This window comes from Pteropus vampyrus, unplaced genomic scaffold, assembly GCF_000151845.1.
Source record: "Pteropus vampyrus isolate Shadow unplaced genomic scaffold, Pvam_2.0 Scaffold347, whole genome shotgun sequence".
Lineage (NCBI taxonomy): Eukaryota > Metazoa > Chordata > Mammalia > Chiroptera > Pteropodidae > Pteropus > Pteropus vampyrus.
In genome coordinates this window covers 658,747-679,797 of record NW_011889128.1, presented here as the reverse complement: position 1 = coordinate 679,797, position 21,051 = coordinate 658,747, and the positions used below count along the sequence as shown (strand labels likewise).

At 46.4% G+C, this 21,051-nt stretch overlaps 1 protein-coding gene across 1 annotated transcript; it reads left to right on the top strand.

Moving 5' to 3' along the window:
* Positions 1–943: 943 nt before the first annotated feature.
* ITGAX (integrin subunit alpha X) lies at positions 944–19,943 on the top strand. Its single transcript, XM_011378583.2, has 30 exons — positions 944–1,037; positions 1,625–1,730; positions 2,241–2,344; positions 2,649–2,719; positions 2,872–2,986; positions 4,356–4,486; positions 4,599–4,744; positions 4,975–5,128; positions 5,437–5,587; positions 5,796–5,869; positions 6,036–6,165; positions 6,259–6,401; positions 6,586–6,726; positions 6,820–7,029; positions 9,941–10,071; positions 10,195–10,352; positions 10,489–10,643; positions 11,361–11,492; positions 11,581–11,654; positions 11,869–12,010; positions 13,993–14,109; positions 14,193–14,272; positions 14,362–14,445; positions 17,018–17,096; positions 17,207–17,314; positions 17,414–17,497; positions 17,703–17,816; positions 17,958–18,059; positions 18,322–18,432; positions 18,967–19,943. Exons 1-30 carry the CDS (start codon positions 1,001–1,003, stop codon positions 19,054–19,056), a joined length of 3,474 nt encoding a protein of 1,157 aa, XP_011376885.1. The 5' UTR covers positions 944–1,000; the 3' UTR covers positions 19,057–19,943.
* Positions 19,944–21,051: the final 1,108 nt, after the last annotated feature.

Here is a 21,051-nt window from a genome sequence, read left to right as displayed (position 1 = left end):
AAAATATAAATGTGAAGATCAATGCTTCCCTCTTCTCTCAGGATAAAATCAACATGCCTTAAGGACCCTTTCTGGGCCTGAGGCCTGCTTCTACTTCCTCTTCTCCCACACAGCACTGACCTCATCTCTTGCCACTTCTCACCACCCTCTCTCTAGTTTCCACCACCGATTTCCTCAGAGGCCCTCCCATCTCATGCCTCTTCCACATTGGGCCCCCGCTTTGGAAACAGGCTTCCCTGTAGTCAGTTACCTTTAAGACTTAGCTCAAGTGTGACCTCTTCCAGGATGCCTTCTTGGAAATCTACTACCTCCCAGTCTGGATAAGATACTCTGTGGTCAATGGGCTTCCCTTCACAGCAAAGTCTTGCTGTTTGCGCATATGCCTTCTTTACTAATGACCCCAGGGCTGGGGCCTTGTGGGTTTTTTTTTCTCTTTTTGCTAAGAGAGAGTGTGTATAATCAACCTTAAGTTAGATTTGTTGAATAAATGATGAATAAATGAGTACCCACTCTGTACTCCTCCTAGGGCTCAGATGCTTGATTTCTTGGTCCAGATGTTTTCAGATCAGAAGTGGAGGGTTTCCACAATGGTTTCCATTAGGGCCCTGAACTTTCCCTGACATCTGCCCCTTTCCTCTCCCAGGCTAACTGAAGTCTCAAGGTCAAGGGGAATCTTCAGCTAATACAAGAGAAACTGGGAGAGTTAAGGCAGGGCAGGGGATTTGTATCCCCCAAAGCCTAGAATGGTGAAGCAAGAGAAGCAAGTCAAGCCATCTTGGATTAAAAAAGATCTTGGACGAGAGTGTGTGGGCTGCCTTGGTACCTTTTTCTGCTTATTTTAGTCATAGTCTCCGCCCCGCTGTTCTGAGTCATGCTGACAGCTTCCCCTATGCCTCTGGCCTCTTGACACGCTCTCTGCTCGCTTGCTTCCCTTGGCATTTTGGTCTAGCTCTTCACCGGTGGCTCAGGAGGTTGGAAGCCCAAGTCTGGCCTTCCAGTCATGACCGGGACCGGGACATCTCTTCTCCTATTGATGAGTAAGCTGGGGGCCCTGATGAAGTGGGTTGAGAGGTTGGGGTCCAGATAGGAAGAGAGTTGAGAATGCACATGTTTTGTACTCAGACAATAGGAGATGGACCCAGGGTTTGAGAACTATCTCCTAAGTTTGTGGAGAGAGAGGGTATTGAGGAACCACTTTGGGGTGGGGGTGGATTTCAAAAGATGCTGGATGAGAGGCCAGTTACCTGGACAATCAGAGATTTCTCATATAGGCAGAACAAGTTAACTTTGTGCTCTGCCCACAGTGCCCCTTGGTTCCAAGTTTCCCTGGACTCTCCCTCTTAGGAGCCTCAGCAGTGGGGATGGAGAAAGAGCATCTTTAGAGCTGGGGTGTTGCTTGGTGGAAATGAAGAATAGAAACTTGCCAGTAGACCACTGGGTGAACAGCTGTCTCTGGACTATCCAAAAGAGAGAAGCAGGGCTGAGAGAAGCCAGAGCCTGGGAGTCCAGAAGACCAGGAGGCACTGGGGCATTGGACCTGGAAAGGAGAATGGGGGCTGGGGCTGAGAGATGGAGAAGGAAGAAGAACCTTCTCCAAAGCTTCTCTCCTCACCCTCTTCCCCAGCCTTGGCTTCCTCTGTCTGCTTCAACTTGGACACAGACAAGCCGACAACCTTCCTCATGGACAGTGCTGGGTTTGGACACAGTGTGGTCCAGTATGCCAACTCCTGGTGAGAATTGAGTGGTAACTGGTATTTGGCTCTCATCAACTTCTCTCCCTGCACAGAGTCCTGTTCCTCCCCCCCCCTTCCTTTTATTCACAAATCTACCTCTCTGTTTGATATGGCAATTTCCTGAAGGTTATGAAGAGTTGAATTGAAAGCAGATGCTGTCTTGCCACCTTGATAATCACAGCTAACTTTTATTGAGTACTTACAAAGTGCCAGGCACTGTGCCAAGCACCCTTTATATGGGTACTGATGTAGTCCTCACAAAAATATTATGCAGTAGGAATCTATTATTCAACAATTATTGAGCACCTACTGTATGTCTCAGGAGCCAGGCATATACCAGAGAATAAAACAAACAAAAATCCCTTCTATGCGAAACTTAAATTTTTATTAATCTTCACTTGACTAATGAGGAAACTGAGGCACAGAGAGCTGAAGCAAACTTGCTGGAGTGGCAGTCTGGTTTTAGTATCCACATTCTTAACTGTGGTGTTCACTGTCTCCCCAAAGGGTGGTTGTTGGAGCTCCTCAGGAGATAAAGGCTGCCAACCAAACAGGTGGCCTCTACCAATGTGACTACAGCACAGCCACTTGTGAGCCCATCCGCCTACAGGGTGAGTCATTGCCCCTCTCTGGGACCTAGGTCTAGGCTCCCATGCTCTAAGGTCATGTGAGGAGTGCAGAGGACCCACATCCCAGCTTCAGCTCTGTCTGCAGACCCTTAGCTTCAGACAGGCTTCCCAACTCCTTGAAGGCCTCCCTGCCCATTGCACTCCTGCACCCGTAGCTTCATCAAGACCTGCAAACCCCCTTTATCTGTCAGACCTCCTTGTCTCCCAGGGTTGAGGGGACTCTTGCCCAGACTGTACATTAACTCCTCTGCCCTGAGGGTAACCACACACATATCTGTCCCCTCAGTACCCCCGGAGGCTGTGAACATGTCCCTGGGCCTGTCCCTGACAGCTTCCACCAATCCCTCTCAGCTGCTGGTGAGTTGCCCTGGGTCACAGGAATATTCTGAGGAAAGAAGTGGGGACCTGGGGATGCTAAAACTGGGGGTCTTGTGGAGTGTGGAGGTGCTGGGATAGGAGGGTGGGATGGAAGCAGGGGCAGCCCTTCCACCAACCCCTTCTGTCTCCAGGCCTGTGGTCCCACTGTGCACCATGCCTGCAGAGAGAACATGTATTTGACTGGTTTCTGCTTCCTGCTGTCCTTCCCCTCCTGGCAGGCCCAGAGGCTCCCTTCTGCCCTGCAGGGTGAGTGTTCAGCCCACCGGGTCTGTGGGAAGCCCATACACATGTGACTGGGAGTGCAGTGGGGTGAGACACTCTTACCAGAGTAGGTAAAAAAAAGATCTGGAAAAAAGCTTACTGGATGGCGTAGTGCTTTCAAACACAGGCTGGGGAGCCACTGCCCCATCACTGCCCCACTGCGGAACCTTTCCTATGACCTTACCCTTTCTGAGCCTCAGTTTCTTGGTCTGTCAGGTGGGTATAATAACACACCCAACAGTGAGAGTAGCATTAGATGTTCCATGGCCTGGGTTTAGCATAGTGCCTGGCATGTGATGAGGGCTCAGTTAATGCCAATTACTATTACTTTTAGAGAAGAGGATTTATTTCCACCTAGTGCACCCTGGGGTGTAACCAACTGGTTTGTGCAGCAGGCTGGGAAGGGGTGATGAGGGTGCAGACAGTCTGAATGTGTATGTGCATGATGCACATGTGTTCATGTGTGTATCTGTGTGCAAGTACATGTGTATGTATGCGTATGTGTGCATGTATACATGCATTTGTGTATATGTGCATGTGTGTGTGTGCAGGTTGATGCATAGGACCTGGCTTCCCTGGTGCTGATGTGAATGGGGGATAAGAAGGTAGAACATTGAGCTTTTCAGACCTAGCCCACAGCAGACCAAGGCCCCTTCCTGGTTTCACATTCACACTCAGGCCCTTGGGGAGACTGATATCTAGCCATTGAATGGGTACGCTCTGATCTTTACCCACGGGTGCCTGAGCTCCCATGAGAACAACTAGGACACCACTCTAGGAGGCTTCTGGAACAGAAAGGGGAACTGGGAGCTAGAAATGGCATGATGTTTCCTCTTCGAGAGCTGGGAGAGCTTCCTCTTCTAAGGACAGATCCTGTATTCACACCAGAGGGGAGTGGGAGCCCGTATTTAAGCTGAGAACATAATAAAGACAACGTGTGGCTATTATCACGGGTGACATTAAAAATATTTAACAAAAATACAGTTCAGCACTAACCAATGAGGATAGACCCTGGTCAGGGGCTGGAGCAGAGTCTTTTCATCGCTGGATCATGGAGATGCTCTGGGAAGAGGGTGGTGAAACCCAGGGGGAGGAGTACACTACCGAGGTCGAAGGGAGGCTCAGCTCCTTACTATCGGATTACAGGAACTCTCACTTTTTTCAACCAGGCTGGCTGCACAGGTATGATCACTAAATCACAGATGTATCCTCTTTAGAGACTTTAGGAGACAAAGGGCCCTGTTCTGGGCAAGGTTTAAGGAAGCCTCTGGGGGCTGAGTTCTTGTCACTAGGAAGCTGAGATCCTGGGCTCTGGGAGATTCCCTCAGATGACCGGTGCCATTTCTTTCCCCAGAGTGCCCAAAGCAGGAGCAGGACATCGTGTTCCTAATTGATGGCTCGGGCAGCATCTCCTCTAATGATTTTGCAAAGATGCTGAACTTCGTGAAGGCTGTAATGAGCCAGTTCCAGAGACCCAACACCCAGGTGTGCCCATGGGGGAAAGCGAGTGTGCAGGGCCCATTAGGGAGGCTTGTGGGAGGCGCACTGAGAGTTCTGGAGGAGAGGTCTCTGTGTCAGCTCCATGCGGTTCTCCCAGTTCTCCCTGATGCAGTTCTCCAACCAATTTCGGGTGCATTTCACTTTCAAAGACTTCACTTACAACTCAGACCCACTAGGCCTGTTGGATTCTGTGTACCAGCTGAGAGGGGCCACTCACACAGCCACAGCCATCAGGAAGGTCATGTGAGTCCTGACTTCTTCCAGGTCCTTTCCCAGAGCAAACTGTCTTCCTCTGGGCCTCATCCATCTCCATGAATAAAGGACAGGTGGAACTGAAATTCCATCTGTGGTCTCCTCACCAATCTGGGGGTCTCTGGGTGGGATCAGCGCCTCCTGGAGGAACGAGCACCTCCTCATTCTCACAAGGTGTCAGGGGCTGGCAGAAGCCTCTGGGCCCTCTTCTTCCCTGACAGAAAACAATTGTTCAGTGCTCCAAGTGGGGCCCGAAATGATGCCTCCAAGATCCTCATCGTCATCACTGATGGGAATAAACAAGGCGACTACCTGGATTATAAGGATGTCATCCCCATGGCTGAGGCAGCGGGCATCATCCGCTATGCAGTCGGGGTAAGATGTGGGGATGCCCTCCCACTGCTTTCTCTCCTTGCTTCCACTTCAGATAACTTCTCTTTCAGGGACAGAAACCTCAGCTCTCTCAGCTTCTACTTCCTTTAGTATGAAAACTGTTTTGGCCTGGGAACACTGATCTTTTCCCCTAAACTCCTTAATCCTTTGTAAGCCTCATTTTTCTCACCTGTACACTGGGTGTAGTAATGTTAACATTGCAGTGCTATTGGAAGGTATCAGCACCCAGCATGTGGCAGGCACATTAGGTTTATGATTATTTTCATTGCGTTGGTCTTTGTTGGGGACAGGTGGGATCGGCTTTTCGAGAGACAAATTCCTGGAAAGAATTAAATGACATTGCATCAAGTCCCTCCCATGAATATATATTTAAAGTGGAGAACTTTGACGCTTTGAGAGACATTCAAAACCAACTGAAAGAGAAGATCTTTGCCATTGAGGGTAAGTCAGAGATGGAAATACTTGCATCAGAAACCCTTGCTCATAAAAGCTTTTTCTTCTTAAACCTGGACCCAAACATCATGGACAACAACCTCTCCCTTTGGGTATTAGTCTCTAACATTAGACCCTCTTAAAGGTGAGGTGTCCTTCTCAGACCTGGCAAAACTTTTCTTCCCCTGTGGAACCCAAATGTCATGCCCTCCCCTAGGTACACAGACCATAAGCAGTAGTTCCTTTGAATTGGAGATGTCCCAGGAGGGCTTCAGCGCTGTATTCGCACCTGTGAGTGGGGTCCCTTTCAGTCCACTGATGTAGGTTAAGGGAAAGCAGGGATGGGGGGAGGTGAGGGTGGGTGTTAGATGAGAGTGGAGTCGGCGGCAGGGATTGCTTTGGAATTGCTGTCTCTTCTCACTCCCTTCTACTCAGCCTCAGAATCCTTTCTTCCCAGGATGGACCAGTTCTAGGGGCTGTGGGAAGCTTCAGCTGGTCTGGAGGTGCCTTCCTGTACCCCCCAAATATAAGCCCCATCTTCATCAACATGTCTCAAGAACATGTGGACATGAGGGACTCTTATTTGGGTGAGAAAAGGCTTTGGTTGTGACAGGCGGGAGATGAGATGCCTGGGAGGGGTAGGAGCCCAGGGCTTCTGTGCTGAGGCCTGGTTCCTTTAGGTTACTCCACAGAGCTGGCCCTTTGGAAGGGGGTGCAGATCCTGGTCCTGGGGGCCCCCCGTCATCAGCACACTGGGAAAGTTGTCCTCTTCGCCCAGGTGTCCAGGCAATGGAGGCCGAAGGCTGAAGTCACAGGGACCCAGGTTGGATGTGGAGGAAGTCAGAGTGGAATATGAGGGTGGCAGTCTCCAGGGACAGAGAGGAAAGAGATGAAGGGCTTTGGGGCTTGTGGTAGGGAGGTCCTGGTCCCTGAGGAGAGGCAGGACCTGGCCCAGATGGGGTGCCTCTGGCAGGGCAGGTGGGGTGACTTCACGCTCTGCCCTCCAGATCGGCTCCTACTTCGGGGCCTCCCTCTGCTCTGTGGACGTGGACAGAGATGGCAGCTCCGACCTGGTCCTCATCGGGGCCCCTCATTACCATGAGCCGACCCGGGGGGGCCAGGTGTCTGTGTGCCCCTTTCCCCGGGGGGTGAGTGGCTGATGGAACCTGGGCTGGGTGGGGCCTGGGTGTGGGGTGGAGGAGTTGCCCGGTTTGGGGACTGGCACTGGTTTTGTTTTGCAGAGGGCTAGGTGGCAGTGTGAGTTCATTCTCTGTGGGGAGCAAGGCCACCCCTGGGGCCGCTTTGGGGCAGCCTTGACAGTGCTGGGGGACGTGAATGGGGACAAGCTGATGGACGTGGCCATTGGAGCCCCGGGAGAGCAGGAGAACCAGGGTGCTGTCTACCTATTTCATGGAACCTTAGGACTGGGCATCAGCCTCATCCACAGCCAGGTGAGGCCCTGTCATGGATTCTGTCACTATGACAACTCCTCCTTGCTTTTCCTTGTCTTTTACACGGCTGCCTGGAAAATTTGCTGTTACCTATTTTACCTCCTTTGCCCACTATTGGGCATCTCATAGGCAGCAAACAGAAGTATTAACAGGCTCATTCCCTGATTTGTATGAGGACTTGATACTTGATGGGTTCTCCACCCAGGCCTTGTAATCCCTCAGCAGATTTACAAGATATATTGGCCAGGCATTAGCAAACCATTTTAGAGATAAAATCTGAGGCCTGGAGAAGATAAATGACTTGATTTGTCCAAGGTTTATAGTAGATCAGGAATGGTGATGAGAAAGGTTCCTGTCTCCTGACTTCTAACCCAGTGCTCAGTCTCTTGGTGGCTCTCTGTTGCCAATCAGTTTAGATCTGATTGCTCAGCTTGCCTTTCCACTCACCCTTTCATCTCCATGGATGATATATGACTTTATTCTCTCCTGCTAGCAGTAATCCTGCCAGATGCTCATCCAGGTAGGAGCCCTCCACCAAATGGGGCAGGGTTCCCTGAGTAGGGAGGGGCTGCTTCCTTTGGCAAAATTAAAACATAGGCCAAGGATCTGAGTAGACATTTCTCCAAAGATGATATACAAAGGACCAATACACACATGAAAAAATGCTGAACATTATTAGTCATCAGTCATTAACAAATCAAAACCGCACTGAGACACCACTTCACACCCAATAGAATGGCTAAAATTAAAAACATAATAACAAGTGTTGGTGAGGATGTAGAGACTTTGGAAACCTCACATACTGCTGGTGGGATGTAAAATGGTGCAGATGCTTTGGAAGATAGTCTGGCAGTACCTCAGAAGGTTAAACATAGAGTATTGTATGACCCAAGAATTCCACCAAAGAGAACTGAAAACGTATGTCCACATAAAAAGTTATACACAAATGTTCACAGTAGCATTATTTATAATAACCAAAAGGTGGAAAAAACTCAAATGTCCATCGATTGAAGAATAGATAAGTGAAATGTGGTCTATCTGTACAATGGAATATTATTCAGCCATAAAAAGGAATAAAGTATTGACACAGGCTGCAACATGGATGAATCTTGAAAACATTATGCTAAATGAAAGAATCCAGTCGCAAAAGACCACATATTATATGATCGTATTTATATGAAATCTCCAGAATAGGCAAATCCACAGAGACAGAAAGTATGTTAATGATTGTCAGGGGCTGCGAGTGCAAGGAGGTGACATGGGGGTGACTGCTAAAGGGTATGGGGTTTCTTTTTGGGGTGATGAAAATGTTCTAAAATTGATTTGTTAATGGTTACATAACTCTGAACATCCTAAAAACCATTGAGTTGTATACTTTAAAAGGGAAATTGTACAGTATGTGAATTGTATCTCAAAAAGTTGTTAGGAAAAATAGTCAAAGAAGATCCCTGAAGTTCTGTCACTTCACAGATATGTGATCTTGGTCATTACTCACCTCTCTGTGCTCAGTTCCCTCATTTGTAAAATGGTGGTAATAATAAACCAACCTTATTGGGCTGCTGCTATGAATATTAAATGGGTCAGTACATACATGTACATAGAGTACATATACAGCACACAAATGCATATGTGCCTGGCACATAATAGGTGTTATGTTAATCAATTACTGTTAATACAGTTTAACAACTGAAGGGATTCTAAAGAAATGGAACTTTAAGAAGAGGATGAAAGGCTTTGTTGAGAATAATGAGAATCCATCTGTTGTCATGAAACTGTATTCAGTTCACACCAACTTTAACCTCTCCTTGCTGCAGTGGCTAAGAGGGTCTACGTAGACCCTTGATTGCAAATATTGCTTGGGTTATACCCACAAGACCTGACTCCAAGAGGAGGCCTTTCCAGAGTCACAGCCGACCATGATTTTCCTTTTGCCTCCATGATGTATCTCACCACATACTTGACTGGAAAAGTCTTGCCTTCTTCCCCAAAGGCCCACACACCAAAGAGAGTGTATGGTGGTGAGATCAGTTTTTCTGGGTGTGAGGCCACTTGAATGTGTTTGTAATAATTTTACCTCCCTCTTCATCTCTACACTCCCTTCGTAATTGGTAAATTTCTCTTTCATTTTATTATTATTACTCTTAATGTCTCCCAGTCCCAACAGTGCCCAGATATTTATATGGCACATTTTCCCAAGGGATTACTCATTACAGGACCAATAGAAATAAAAGAGAAGGGACCCACAGGTGAGGCAAAGTCTTGGAGCATAGAATCTGCATATGGGCATAGCCATTTCCCACCCCAATTTGATCCCTCTTTGTCCTCTGAAGAGACAGGGTGGCCATGGGGAGCACAAAGGGGTCTTGGGCCTGAGGTCGGAGGATCTGATTTTCAGTCTGGAGTTGCTCTCTTAAAGGCTGTGTGGTATTGGCACTGTCTGCAGAGGAAGTTGTAGCTGGATGAGCTGAGGTCCCTTCTAGTCCAAACACTCATCATAATTAGTAATTGACTAATGACCATATTCCAGGTGCTATTCTAAGAACTGTATGAATTAATTCATTTGCTACTTATGGCTAAACCCTGAGGTATTATTATTCCCATGAGAGATGTGGAAACTGAAGTACAGAAAGATTGAATCCATGTCCAAGTGCTCATGGCTAATATAAGCAGAGGAGCCAGAATTGAAACCTGATTAGTCTTTCGATCTTCATTTTATGTCTTAGGAATCTTTCCTTTTCTCTAGTCATCATTTTCCCACTCCTCTCTTTAGGCTCTCCTTGATGACATCTTTTCACTACTCATCTCTTCTTTCTGTCTCCCACATGCCTACCTCCCTGTTCCTCTCATTGCTGATCTCCAACTTGGGGATCCCTCAATCCCCAACCTTGCTTGCCTTTCTCTCTCTGGCTAGAGGATTGCAGGATCCCAGTTCTTCCCCAGGCTCCAGTATTTTGGGCAGTCGCTGAGCGGAGGTCAAGATCTCACCCTGGATGGACTGGTGGACCTGGCTGTGGGGGCCCAGGGGCATGCACTGCTGCTCAGGTGAGAAGAGCCTTCCTCAGATACTCTCCAGGTGGTCCTAGGTTCACCTAGAACATCAGCCTCTTCACCCTCATCCCAGGTCCTCCTGTGACCAAGGGCCTATCCTCAATGTTCTTCCCGTAGAACCAGACCTGTGCTCAGGGTATGGGTGAGCATCCGCATCACACCTGCAGAGATCACCAGGTCTGTGTTTGAGTGTCAGGAGCAGATGCCCTTTGTCCAGCCACTGGTTAATGCCAATGTCTGCCTTCATGTTTATAAAAGCTCCAAGGACCGACTGGGTGAGTCCTCTTTGACCCAGAATACCCTGACCTTGGAGTCCTCCAACCCAAGACTCTAGTCTCCTGCCTTGCTCCTTGCCCACCTGGGGAGTTCATGGTTCTTTTAGCCCTTCCCATCCCCTACTTTCCCCTATAGGTGACCTCCAAAGCTCTGTGACCTTTGACCTGACCCTTGACCCTGGCCGCCTGAGTCCCCGGGCCATCTTTGAGGAGACAAAGACTTGGAATCTGACTCGTGTCAGAGTCCTTGGGCTGAGACAGCATTGTGAGGACGTGAGGTTCCTTCTCCTGGTGAGGAGGCCTTGGAGTTCTGGGGATGGAGGCAATTCCAAGGCTGGCAGCAGGCTGGGAAGGGGAAGAATGGGGTGTGTTCTGGTCCTCACTGTGGCTCAGCCCCAGCATGGCACTTGGAATTTAGGAGGAGCTTAACATTTGTTAGCCAAATGAGTGAATGAGTGAGTGAGAATGAGTGAATGTGTTGGCTGTAACTGCCAGAAGTTACAAAGTTGGATTTCAGTAAAAGAGTACAACTGCTTCAGACAACTATGGAGCAATGGGCTGGGATTCTTGTATCAAGCCATTCCTCTGAGACAGGCCCTGTCCTAGGTGCCAGAGACACAGCAGTGGACAAAACAGTCCATGCTCACAGGGAGCTCTGGGGAAGACCAAAAATGGTCAAGTTCCTAGATAACAGGAGTCAGGTAGTGATGAATGCTGTGAAGATAAAGCCAGGGAGTGAACAGAGGGGTGTCCAGAGGCCTCTTGGAGGATGTAAAGTTTGAGAAGACCCTAAATAGAGTGAGTGAGCCTGTGGGAGATTAGGGGAGGGATATCAAGGCAGAGGACAATCACAGCAGAAGTTCCACATGGCGGAATCTTAGCAATGAGTGTTTAATAAGTGCAGGTGAGTACCATTTTTATTCCATTTTACAGATGAGATGGGACACAGCTAGTGACTGTGAGGCTGTTTTCCTTAGCCACCTGCTCTCTTCAATGTCTGTTCTCTAGGCCTGTGTGGAGGACTCAGTGACCCCCATTACCTTGCGTCTCAATTTCTCCCTGGTGGGCAAGCCCAAACCTTCCTTTGGAAACCTACAGCCTATATTGGCTGTGGATGCTCCCAGATACTTCGTGGCCTCTGTGAGTCTTGGCTTTGGGATCTTCTAGAGGGAGTGAAGGGGGTGGACTCCAGACTTTGGGGAAAACCCCTCTTTGCTTTCCCTCTCAGCTTCCCTTTGAGAAGAACTGTGGAGCCGACCACGTCTGCCAGGATGACCTTGGCATCTCCTTTGGCTTCTCAGGGTGAACCTCCACCCCTTTAGACCTGCTCTGGTCCCCCAGCCCTCCTCCTGGCACCTAGAGCTCATGCCCACCTCTCCATAACATTTCTATCCTGTGCTCAGAAACCAGACATCCTGTCCCCCTAATCTCCCCCACCTCCTGACTCTGTTTCATCCCTAGACCATTTCTCTCCCCAGTCACAGAATCATCTCCTACCCTATACCCCAATACCTAGCTTGAAGACCCTGGTGGTGGGGAGTAACCTGGAGCTGAACATGGAAGTAAGAGTGTGGAATGATGGTGAGGACTCCTATGGAACCACAGTCACCTTCTTCTACCCACCAGGCCTGTCTTATCGACGTGTGGCAGGGAGCCAGGTATTATTTATTCTCTCTGGAGAAGGAAGTGGATGATGGTTTGGGGTCAGCAGAGACTCTTGTACTGAGTTCACAGCTCAGACTGGTGCTGCCATTGCTTAGAAGCCTCTCATTAACCAAGAGGTCTGGGCTGGTCATGATTGGATAAATATGATTGTGCTATCTAGTACTTGCCTCACCTTATGTTGTATTCATCTCTGGGCATCACATTCTAAGTACACTGACTATTAGGAATGAGTTCCCAGGGGGCAGTTAATATGGAGAGAGAGGAGATCCTGCTTTAAATTTCTTTGTACTCTACATCATATAAATATTCTTCCTTTAAAGGAAAACATATCTTGGCTTTCGAATATTTTAAAACACTGTGCTATAGAAGAAGGAGTTAAATTAATTGGTTACTCTAGATCAGGGCTTGTCATACTTTTTCTACAAAGGGCTAGAAAATAAATATTTCAGTTTCGTGGTTCATGCAGTGTCTGTCATATCTACTCAATTCTGCTGTAGTGGAGTGAAAGCAGTCATTGACAATATGTGTATAAATGATCATGGCTGTGTTTTAATAAAACTTTATCTATAAAAATTGGTGGTTTGGCAATCCCTGTTCTAGAAGACAGAACTAGGACCATATTGAGTCAAAGTGAAACAGATTTTTAATAAAAATTTTATTATGAAAAATGTTAACATTTACAAAAGTAGAAAGTAGTTCAACAAACTTTCCCAAAACTTACCACCCAGATTCAACAATTATCAACATTTTGCTACATTTATTTAATCTTTTTTTCCCCTTTGCTGAAGTATTTTAAAATAAATCCCAGACATTATGCCACTCATCCTTACTTCATTCTATACTTCTGGACAGTGAGGACATCTTACACAACCCAATGCCATTATCACACCCAATGAAATGAATCATTCCTTGATATTTAGACCATAATAAAATTTCCTTAATTACCTCAAGATGCTGTTACACCTGAAACAGCATCTAAAGTAGGTCTACACATTATACTTGGTTGGTTGGTCTCTTATGTCTCTCTGAAGCTGGTACTCCCAATGAGATCATATTTTGATTAACATTTGAAGGAAAGTACTAGAAATGGCAAGATCCAGCTGCATGAGGGGTGAGTGCCCTATCATTGAAGGTACTTCTAGACATAGCAACCAAATGCAATACGTGGACCTTTGTTGGATATTACTTTTAAAAATGAGCTGTAAAATAATGTTTTTGGGCACAAATTAGGAAGAGTGAACATGATTTGGATTAATATTAAGGAGTTATTATTAATTTTGTTCATTTGTTTGTCTATTTATTTATTTGGCAAGGCTACACTTAGTTGACCTCACAGATTGCAAGGACATTGTCAGCTTACAATCCCTTATTTTTTTATTTTTTATGCTTCCAGCACCTGGTCTTTCTAGGTGGTCTCCCATCCAAGTACTAACCAGGCTCTGCTTAGCTTCTGAGATCACATGGGTTCGGGCTTGTTCAGGGTAGCATGGGCCGTAGGTTATTATTAATTTTGCTAGATGCGTTTTATTGAGTCTTTTAGTTATGGTAAAAAAATACCCTTATCTATTGGTGGTATAAATCAAAGTATTTCTGGATGAAATGATGTAATATTCAGAATGCGCTTTAAATTATCCAGAAAAAAAAAAAGGTGGACTGTAGCTGAATAAAACAGAGGCAGAAAGTATTTGTAATTTAAGCTGAATGATGGGTACACAGGCGTGGATTGAGTTTCTCTACTTCTGAGTATGTTTGAAAATTTCCACAATAAAAAGCCTTTAAAAAATAACAATAAATGTAAAAGAGGAAACTCTAATAAATCTGGGCTTTCTACTTTAGGAGGAAGTCTGACCAGATAGCATTTAAGGATTTTTAAAAAACATAACCTTGAAGTAAATTCCAGGAAACTGTCACTACTTTATGGAGTCTCTTTGGAATACTAACAGATACTCACTTTTTATCACGTGCCCTTGCCTAGAGCCAGCTGCAGTCACAATCCCTGCGCCTGACCTGTGACAGTGCCCCAGCTGAGAGCCAGGGCATCCAGAGTACCCACTGCAGCATCAAACACCTCATCTTCCGCGAGGGTGCCCAGGTCAGCCTTACTTCTACCTACTTCTTACTTCTCATCCCTTGGTGACTTTCCTACCCCCAACCCTATGCCTGCTTCTTCCTCAGATCACCTTCACGGCTACCTTTGATGTTTCCCCTAAGGCCATGCTGGGAGACCGGCTGCTTCTGATGGGCAATGTGAGTAGGTGAGTGGGCCAGGCCTGGGGCAGTGCCCCCTCACACCCAGCCTCCTCTTCTGGGGCACTTGCCAACTGGGCTCCTCCTCTTTCTCCAGTGAGAATAACACCCCTAGGACCAGCAAGACCACCTTCCAGCTGGAGCTCCCGGTGAAGTATGCTGTCTACACTATAATCACCAGGTGCCATGCTACGACCTGAAAAGGGTTTTTCTTCATCACTCTGATGGGGCTCAGGGAGGTTCTCAGGGAGTCCCTGCAGCCGCTGAACATCTGGAATATTTAGGTTTTATCACTACCCTTTCAATCGGTAGATGATCCTAGTAGCAGTACTTACTAATAGATCATTGAGTATTTATTGTGGGCTAGTTATGACAATAATAAGTGTGATATTATCATTACATCGTACATTTAATAGAGGTTATGGTTCTCAGAAAGCTTTCTCAAAAACCTTAAGATTGTCCTGGATTCCCTAAGAGAGATGAGATGTATCTTTGTTTTCAAGGTTTTTATAGCCTTATTGGGGAGCAAGGTTACCCTGAACCAAAGCAGAATCTCATCAAAGGTCTCTCTGTGGTGCTGTACCCTGAGGCTATGTAAATTTCTAAGGTGGGAGTAGACTCTTCTATCATGGGAGGCCTCAGGTAAATGTTGCATGGCATTGGGTTTGGACCTCGGCATTTGGGTGGGACAATTCTATGCAAGGAGCAGATTTAAAACTTGCAGAGCTTCTGGAACCAGTCCTCCTTTTCCAAATCCCCTTTAGAAAGTATAGAGAGAAATGACCTGCCTGCTGCAGAGGCTGAGAGTCAGGGAGAAGCTAGATGAAAGGAAAAGGCCTTAACATGCTGCCCCAGGAGGAGTAGATGAGGTGTTTGAAACTGAGGAGTGAAATCAAATGTATGAGCAGATACCTTCCTAGCATTTGCTATGTTTCAGGCACAGTGATGTGGCTGCTTTCCATAAATTCATTTGACATTCAGCGAAGATTTATTGAGCTTTTATTATATGTAATCAAAACCAGACACAAACTTCCGCCCTTGTGGAATATTTGCAATTATGATATGTAACAGGCCCATATGGCTTAGCATGGGTAAGTTCCCATGCTACTTCTGCCCATGTGTCTTATTAGATGTCCTTCTCCTGCTCAGAGTTTCACACTCTCATTCACACCTGTACATTGGGGCTCTCAGTAGTCCAGCTAGTTGCATGCTCCTGAGCTTGCTTGCTGGAGTGTGCACTGGGGTTAGCACCCATAGGTAGGGCACACCATATCTAGGTGCATGTAGCCTAACATCTGTCCTCTGCAGATGTTACTTTATGAGTAGGCTCATTCAGAGGGACACCCAGGATGAGACTGGGGCATTTTGGGGAAGCCCCTTGGCAGAGGAGGAATGAGACTTCAGAGTAGGACTGGTGGTCTAGAATTTAGACTGTGCAGGCTAAGGATAGGTACCCAAAGAATGGAACATGGAGGGGCAGAGATGAGACCAGCCACCTATGTGAGGGGCTGAGTTGGCCATTGGGTCTCCAGGCATGGGGCCCAGGCAGGTACAAGGAGGCACTAAAAAGAAGTGAAGAGTCTGCTGTGGGTTCTCTCTCACATCCAAGCCCCAAACCCAGAAATCCCAAGGAAATAAGAGAGAAAGGCCTCAGGGAAGGCCAGTGTCAGCCGGAGTCTCCTCAAACTTTTGCTGTGTCCTACATGCCCACTGAGCATCCTCTGTGCCCATGAAGGCCCGAAAGGAAAACTGAGGCACAGAGAGGGGAAGGTCCTGGTCTCCACTCTCTCAGTGAGTCAATGGCATAGCTCTCAGTCCCTTTCACTGCACCCTTGCCCAGCCCCACCTTGGCTGTTCCTTCTGTGGGGAGCTTCTGCAAGCATCTCCCACCCAGCTTGAAGCCCAGCCCTGCTCCCTAAATCTTCCTATTACCTCAAGTCAGCCACAGACATTCCAGGCCACCCCAAAACCCCACTGACCACCTGTCCTGTCATGATCCCAGCCAGAAACTTCTCAGGAGGCCCCATGTAACTTTATTATTTTCATTTTTTTAATTAAGTTTATTGGGGTAACATTGGTTAATACAGTTATATAATTTTTAGGTGTACATTATAATTTGACATCTATATACTCTATCGTGTAATTATTACCCAAAGTCTAGTTTCCTTCAGCTATCATATATTTGATCCCCTTTACCCACTTCACCCTCTCCCTACTCCCTATATTTGACCCCTTTCTGTCTACCTCTTCCCTCCTCCCCCACTCCCTACCCTCTGGTAACCACTAGTCCATTGTCCATATCCATGAGTCTCTTTTGTTTGTCCTGCTCATTTGTTGCTTTTAGGTTTATATCTCACATATAAGTGATATGTGATTTTCAACATTTTCTGTTTGGTTTATTTTGTTTAGCATGATTATCTTGAGGTCCATCCATGTTGTCGCAAATGGCAGTATATCATCTCTTCTTATGGCTGGTACATTGTATATATGTACCACAGCTTCTTTAGCCAATCATCTATTGTAGAATACTTCTGTTGCTTCCATGTCCTGGCCTCTGTGAATAATGCTGCTATGAACATCTGTGTGTCAATATCTTTTTGGATATGGGTTTTCAATCCCCAGTAGAGGGATTGCTGGATCATATGGTTAGATCAATTCTTAGTTTTTTGAGGAACGTCAATATTCTTTTCCATAGTGGCTGCACCAATTTGCCCATGTAACTTTAAAGCCACCCGTATCTCTTCTCTCTCCAGCCATGAAGGATCCACTAAGTACCTCAACTTCTCGACCTCAGAGGAGGAAGAAAGCAGCATGGTCCAACATAGATACCAGGCCAGTGATGGTGACTCGAGAACATGGGCTAGAGCAGTAGTCCAGGAGCCAGAAATTAGGGAGGCATGTGGAGTTTGTCATGATCTTTGCCCTTATTACCCTCTTTGCAGGTGAACAACCTGGGACAGAGAGGTCTTTCCATAAGTGTCAACTTCTTGGTGCCTGTGGAACTGAACCAGGTGACTGTTTGGAAAGAGATAGAAGTCTTCTCCCCCCAGGTACTCAGACTGTGTAATGTCCTTTACCTTGATTTCCTGTGTTCCTCATGAATCTTTGATGTCCACATTGAGATCCTTTCTCTCTCTGTCTTTTCCTAGAACCCATCTATTCAGTGCTCTTCAGAGAGAATAGTGCCCACAGAGTCCAGCTTCATGACCCACATTCAGAAGAATCCTGTGCTGGTGAGGAGGATTCTGGGCTGTCCCCCACTTTAAGTCACACCTCAGAGAAATTTAATTCAGGAATATGTGTTATATTTAGATGGATGTCTGTTGAACAGCCCTCTTAAATTCGGATGTGGCTGCTCCCCTTAAATCTGACAATTTAATACTGTCCTCTGCCTTCCAACCCATTTTCTCTGGACTGATGCTTCTTCTCGGTCCCTAGGACTGCTCCATTGCTGACTGCCTGAGGTTCCGCTGTGACATACCCTCCTTCGGCATCCAAGAGGAACTTGACTTCATCCTGAAGGGCAACCTCAGCTTTGGCTGGATCAGCCAGGTGCATAGGCCCAAAAGCAGAGTCCCTCCCCCAGACTCAGGTGGTACCTGATAAATCTGTGCCTATCCTCATGCTAGGACATTTATCTGACTCTGAGCCTTTCCCAGAGCTAGTTCCCAGCTCTCCTGCTCTCTTTTGTAGACATTGCAGAAGAATGTATTTATTGTGAGTGTGGCTGAAATCACGTTCAACAGATCTGTGTACTCTCAGCTTCCAGGACAGGAGGTGTTTTTGAGAGCCCAGGTAGTGACTGTGTGGTAGGCAGTGACCGGGCTCATTGGAGAACTTCTGATGCTAAATCTGTGATACTGGGTGGGGGGCTCACAAGCTTGGAAGGAGGAAGGGTGAAGGTCCTTTGGGTGGGATAGTTGTCCCTAAGTGCTTCTGTACCTCACCCCTTGGAGTTTAGCCCAGAGAAGAAGGAGGGGATTGTTAAAGATTGGGGAGCCAAGAAGGGTGGGGCAGCCAAACCTGATACTTTTTAATGAGGTCATCTCTACTCCAGATAGAGATGGTGCTGGAGAAGTATGAGGTCCACAACCCCATGCCCCTCATTGTGGGCAGCTCAGTGGGAGGACTACTGCTGCTGGCTCTAATCACAGCCATACTGTACAAAGTGAGTGTTTTCATCCTGCTCTCAACACCACCAGCATTTAATTCCACTTTTACAGTATAAGTAAGAGCTCATCTAGGAATCAGGAACATATACTTGCTAAGTTACTGCATGTGAGAGATCCCTTCCCACCTATGACATCAGCAGTCCCCAACTGTTCCCCATGTTTGTGCCCTATCTGATTCTCAGGCTAGTCTCTCTTTTATCCTTCTCTGCCTCTCTACATGTTTCCATTGACAGTAAATTCTAATATAAATGCATCACACTGGATTTGATATTGACACCATCATGGATTCTTTCTGTGACTGTAGGCAAGTACCTAATCTATGCTGGGTCTTGGTTTCTCATTCTGAAGGTAATTTTACACAGCTCATAGAATTGTAGTAAAGTCGAAATGTTACAATGTGTATAAAGTTCCTACTGCAATGTATAAACATAGTAGGGGTTTCAGAAATGGTGATCCCTCCCCTTCCTCATCATCTCTTTTCCTTTTTTTCCACTGAACTTCATGATTTTCCTCTCCTTCCTCCCTTATAGGTTGGCTTCTTCAAACGTCAGTACAAGGAAATGATGGAGAAGGCAAATGGAGGAACTGCCCCAGAAAATGGGACATCAGACCCCCAATAAGAAACTACCTCCTGTTCTCTTTTGGACTTGCTCTCCTCTGAGAGGTTTCCTGGCCCTTTAACTCTCACCCAAGTCAGGCCTGAGGGGGAAGAAATGTTCCACATGAGGGAGGCTGGGATCAGGCTGCTTTTTCTCTTTGGTAGAATTTAGTTTACTTCCACAAAGTATCTTGCCTGGGAAGGGCCCTTTGTCTTGTCAAGGCTGCATCTGGAAACCCTAGGACAGGATCCTGGCCAAGCCACGCAAAAGACTTGACCTGGAATTTCTACCTAGATATACATGGACAATAGGGTCAGGCTCTAATCTCCCTTCCTCCACTAGCCAGCCACCAAAGTTCTTTCTAAAATACAGTACTAAACAAGCCACTCATCCTCATCCATCTTCAGTGGCTCCCTATTACTCACAGTTAACATCTGAAGCTTGATGTTAGAAATCTAATTCCATTTTCAGAAGATGGGCTACTCTGTGCCTCTCTGTCATCCTCGTTTCTAGTAAAATACTGTCAGTATCAGCTCTAAGCCTTGTCTTGGGAATCTCAGTCCAGATATCCCAAACGAAGTTGGAATGAAATGCTTGCACATTGAAATTTCTAAACTTGGCTCCCAGTATTGGTGAGAATTGTTGGCTGTGAAGGAAGAGAGCCCCTGCCCCAGGAGGGGAATTGCCTTAATGCCACTTTGGCTCGCCCAGCTCCAGAGTCTCTTAGAGAGCAAAAGAGGCTCAGGCCACTTCCACTTTTTGAGGCTCTTAATAAATGAATAAATGTCAGGACATGATTATACAAATTTGCATTAACAAATTAACACATTGTACAAAAAAAAAAGACATATGTGCCTTTATTGGGAAATATGTCAAGGTCTAAAATTAAGGCCTTTAGTTGTGAGTCCTGGACAATGATGCCCATAGTGTCCCCTAATCATGGTGGAGCCTGGCCAGCCCTCAGGCTTGGGGCTGGGACCAGACAGTTAAACAGATTGGGGGTTATAAACATTTTGCATTGAGGGTAAATGTGACATTTTAACTTATTTATTACTTAATCTTCTTATCTACTTATCTCAGGGATGTCACTGATGGGAAACTGATAGGGCTGGGGGTGGACAAAGAGAATGAGAAATAATCAGTGACTACTCTTCCAGCTGGAAAGGTCATTGAAGTGAACCAATACACAGATTTTTTTTCTACGAATCCTGAGATATGTTGAAGGGGGTAGTGTTTACGGTTAGTGATTGGAGAGCACTTTGAAGTCCTATATCAGAGATCTCCTGCCTCCAATGATGTCACTCTTATTATTATGCCACCCATCTTGGTTGGCATAAAGCTCAAACTGTGCCTGGAACTGAGCTGGGAGTCAACACAAAGTATTGTGACTGCCAGCTCCCGAAAGACACACGGACCACCAGAAATCAGTGAGTTATAGGAATCACACTCTTTATTCAGCCAGCTGGGTCTGCCAGGGGTACGCAGACCCCAAATTAAGCAGCTCCGAAAGGTAGAGGTACAGGGTTTTTAAGCCCTAAATTCCATTACTCATTCTGTCTGAACACAAAGGTCTATTTTTCTCCTATTCACTACCTGTCAACCTAGAGGTCAGGGTGTGCAAGCAGAGAGTACAGAAGCAGAAAGCTTGTTATCAGAATGTTATGTTCCTATGATCAAAAGCCTTTTGTTCCCATGGCGATAGTCAAACAGTAATTTCCTACAAGTAATAAATCTCAAGTAGTCATTTTTCAGCCACTACAAAAGCAGGTTATTTCCCTGCCCTGAAGAGATCCTGCTGTTGCTGCTACCACTAAGGTGTTCAGGATATGTGGATATTTTAATTAGAAAAAAAGGAGAAGGCAGCTGAGAATGTGATTTGAGGGAAAGCTGGAAAGTGGCCCTTCACCTCTATTCAAAAATACTCCCCCATTTACCGTCGTAGTGTCCAAAATCCTTTTATCTTTTGAAGCTTTGGAGTCTTCAGAAGGACCAATTATTATTCAAAAGCCTCCAGTA

Excerpts from the sequence above, each read along its gene's own strand:
- ITGAX (XM_011378583.2), top strand. The coding sequence starts at position 1,001 with ATGACCGGGACCGGGACATCTCTTCTCCTATTGATGA. Across the intron at positions 6,166-6,258 it reads CATGAGGGACTCTTATTTGG|GTTACTCCACAGAGCTGGCC; the intron begins GTGAGAAAAGGC and ends TGGTTCCTTTAG. Across the intron at positions 17,097-17,206 it reads TGGTCCAACATAGATACCAG|GTGAACAACCTGGGACAGAG; the intron begins GCCAGTGATGGT and ends CCCTCTTTGCAG.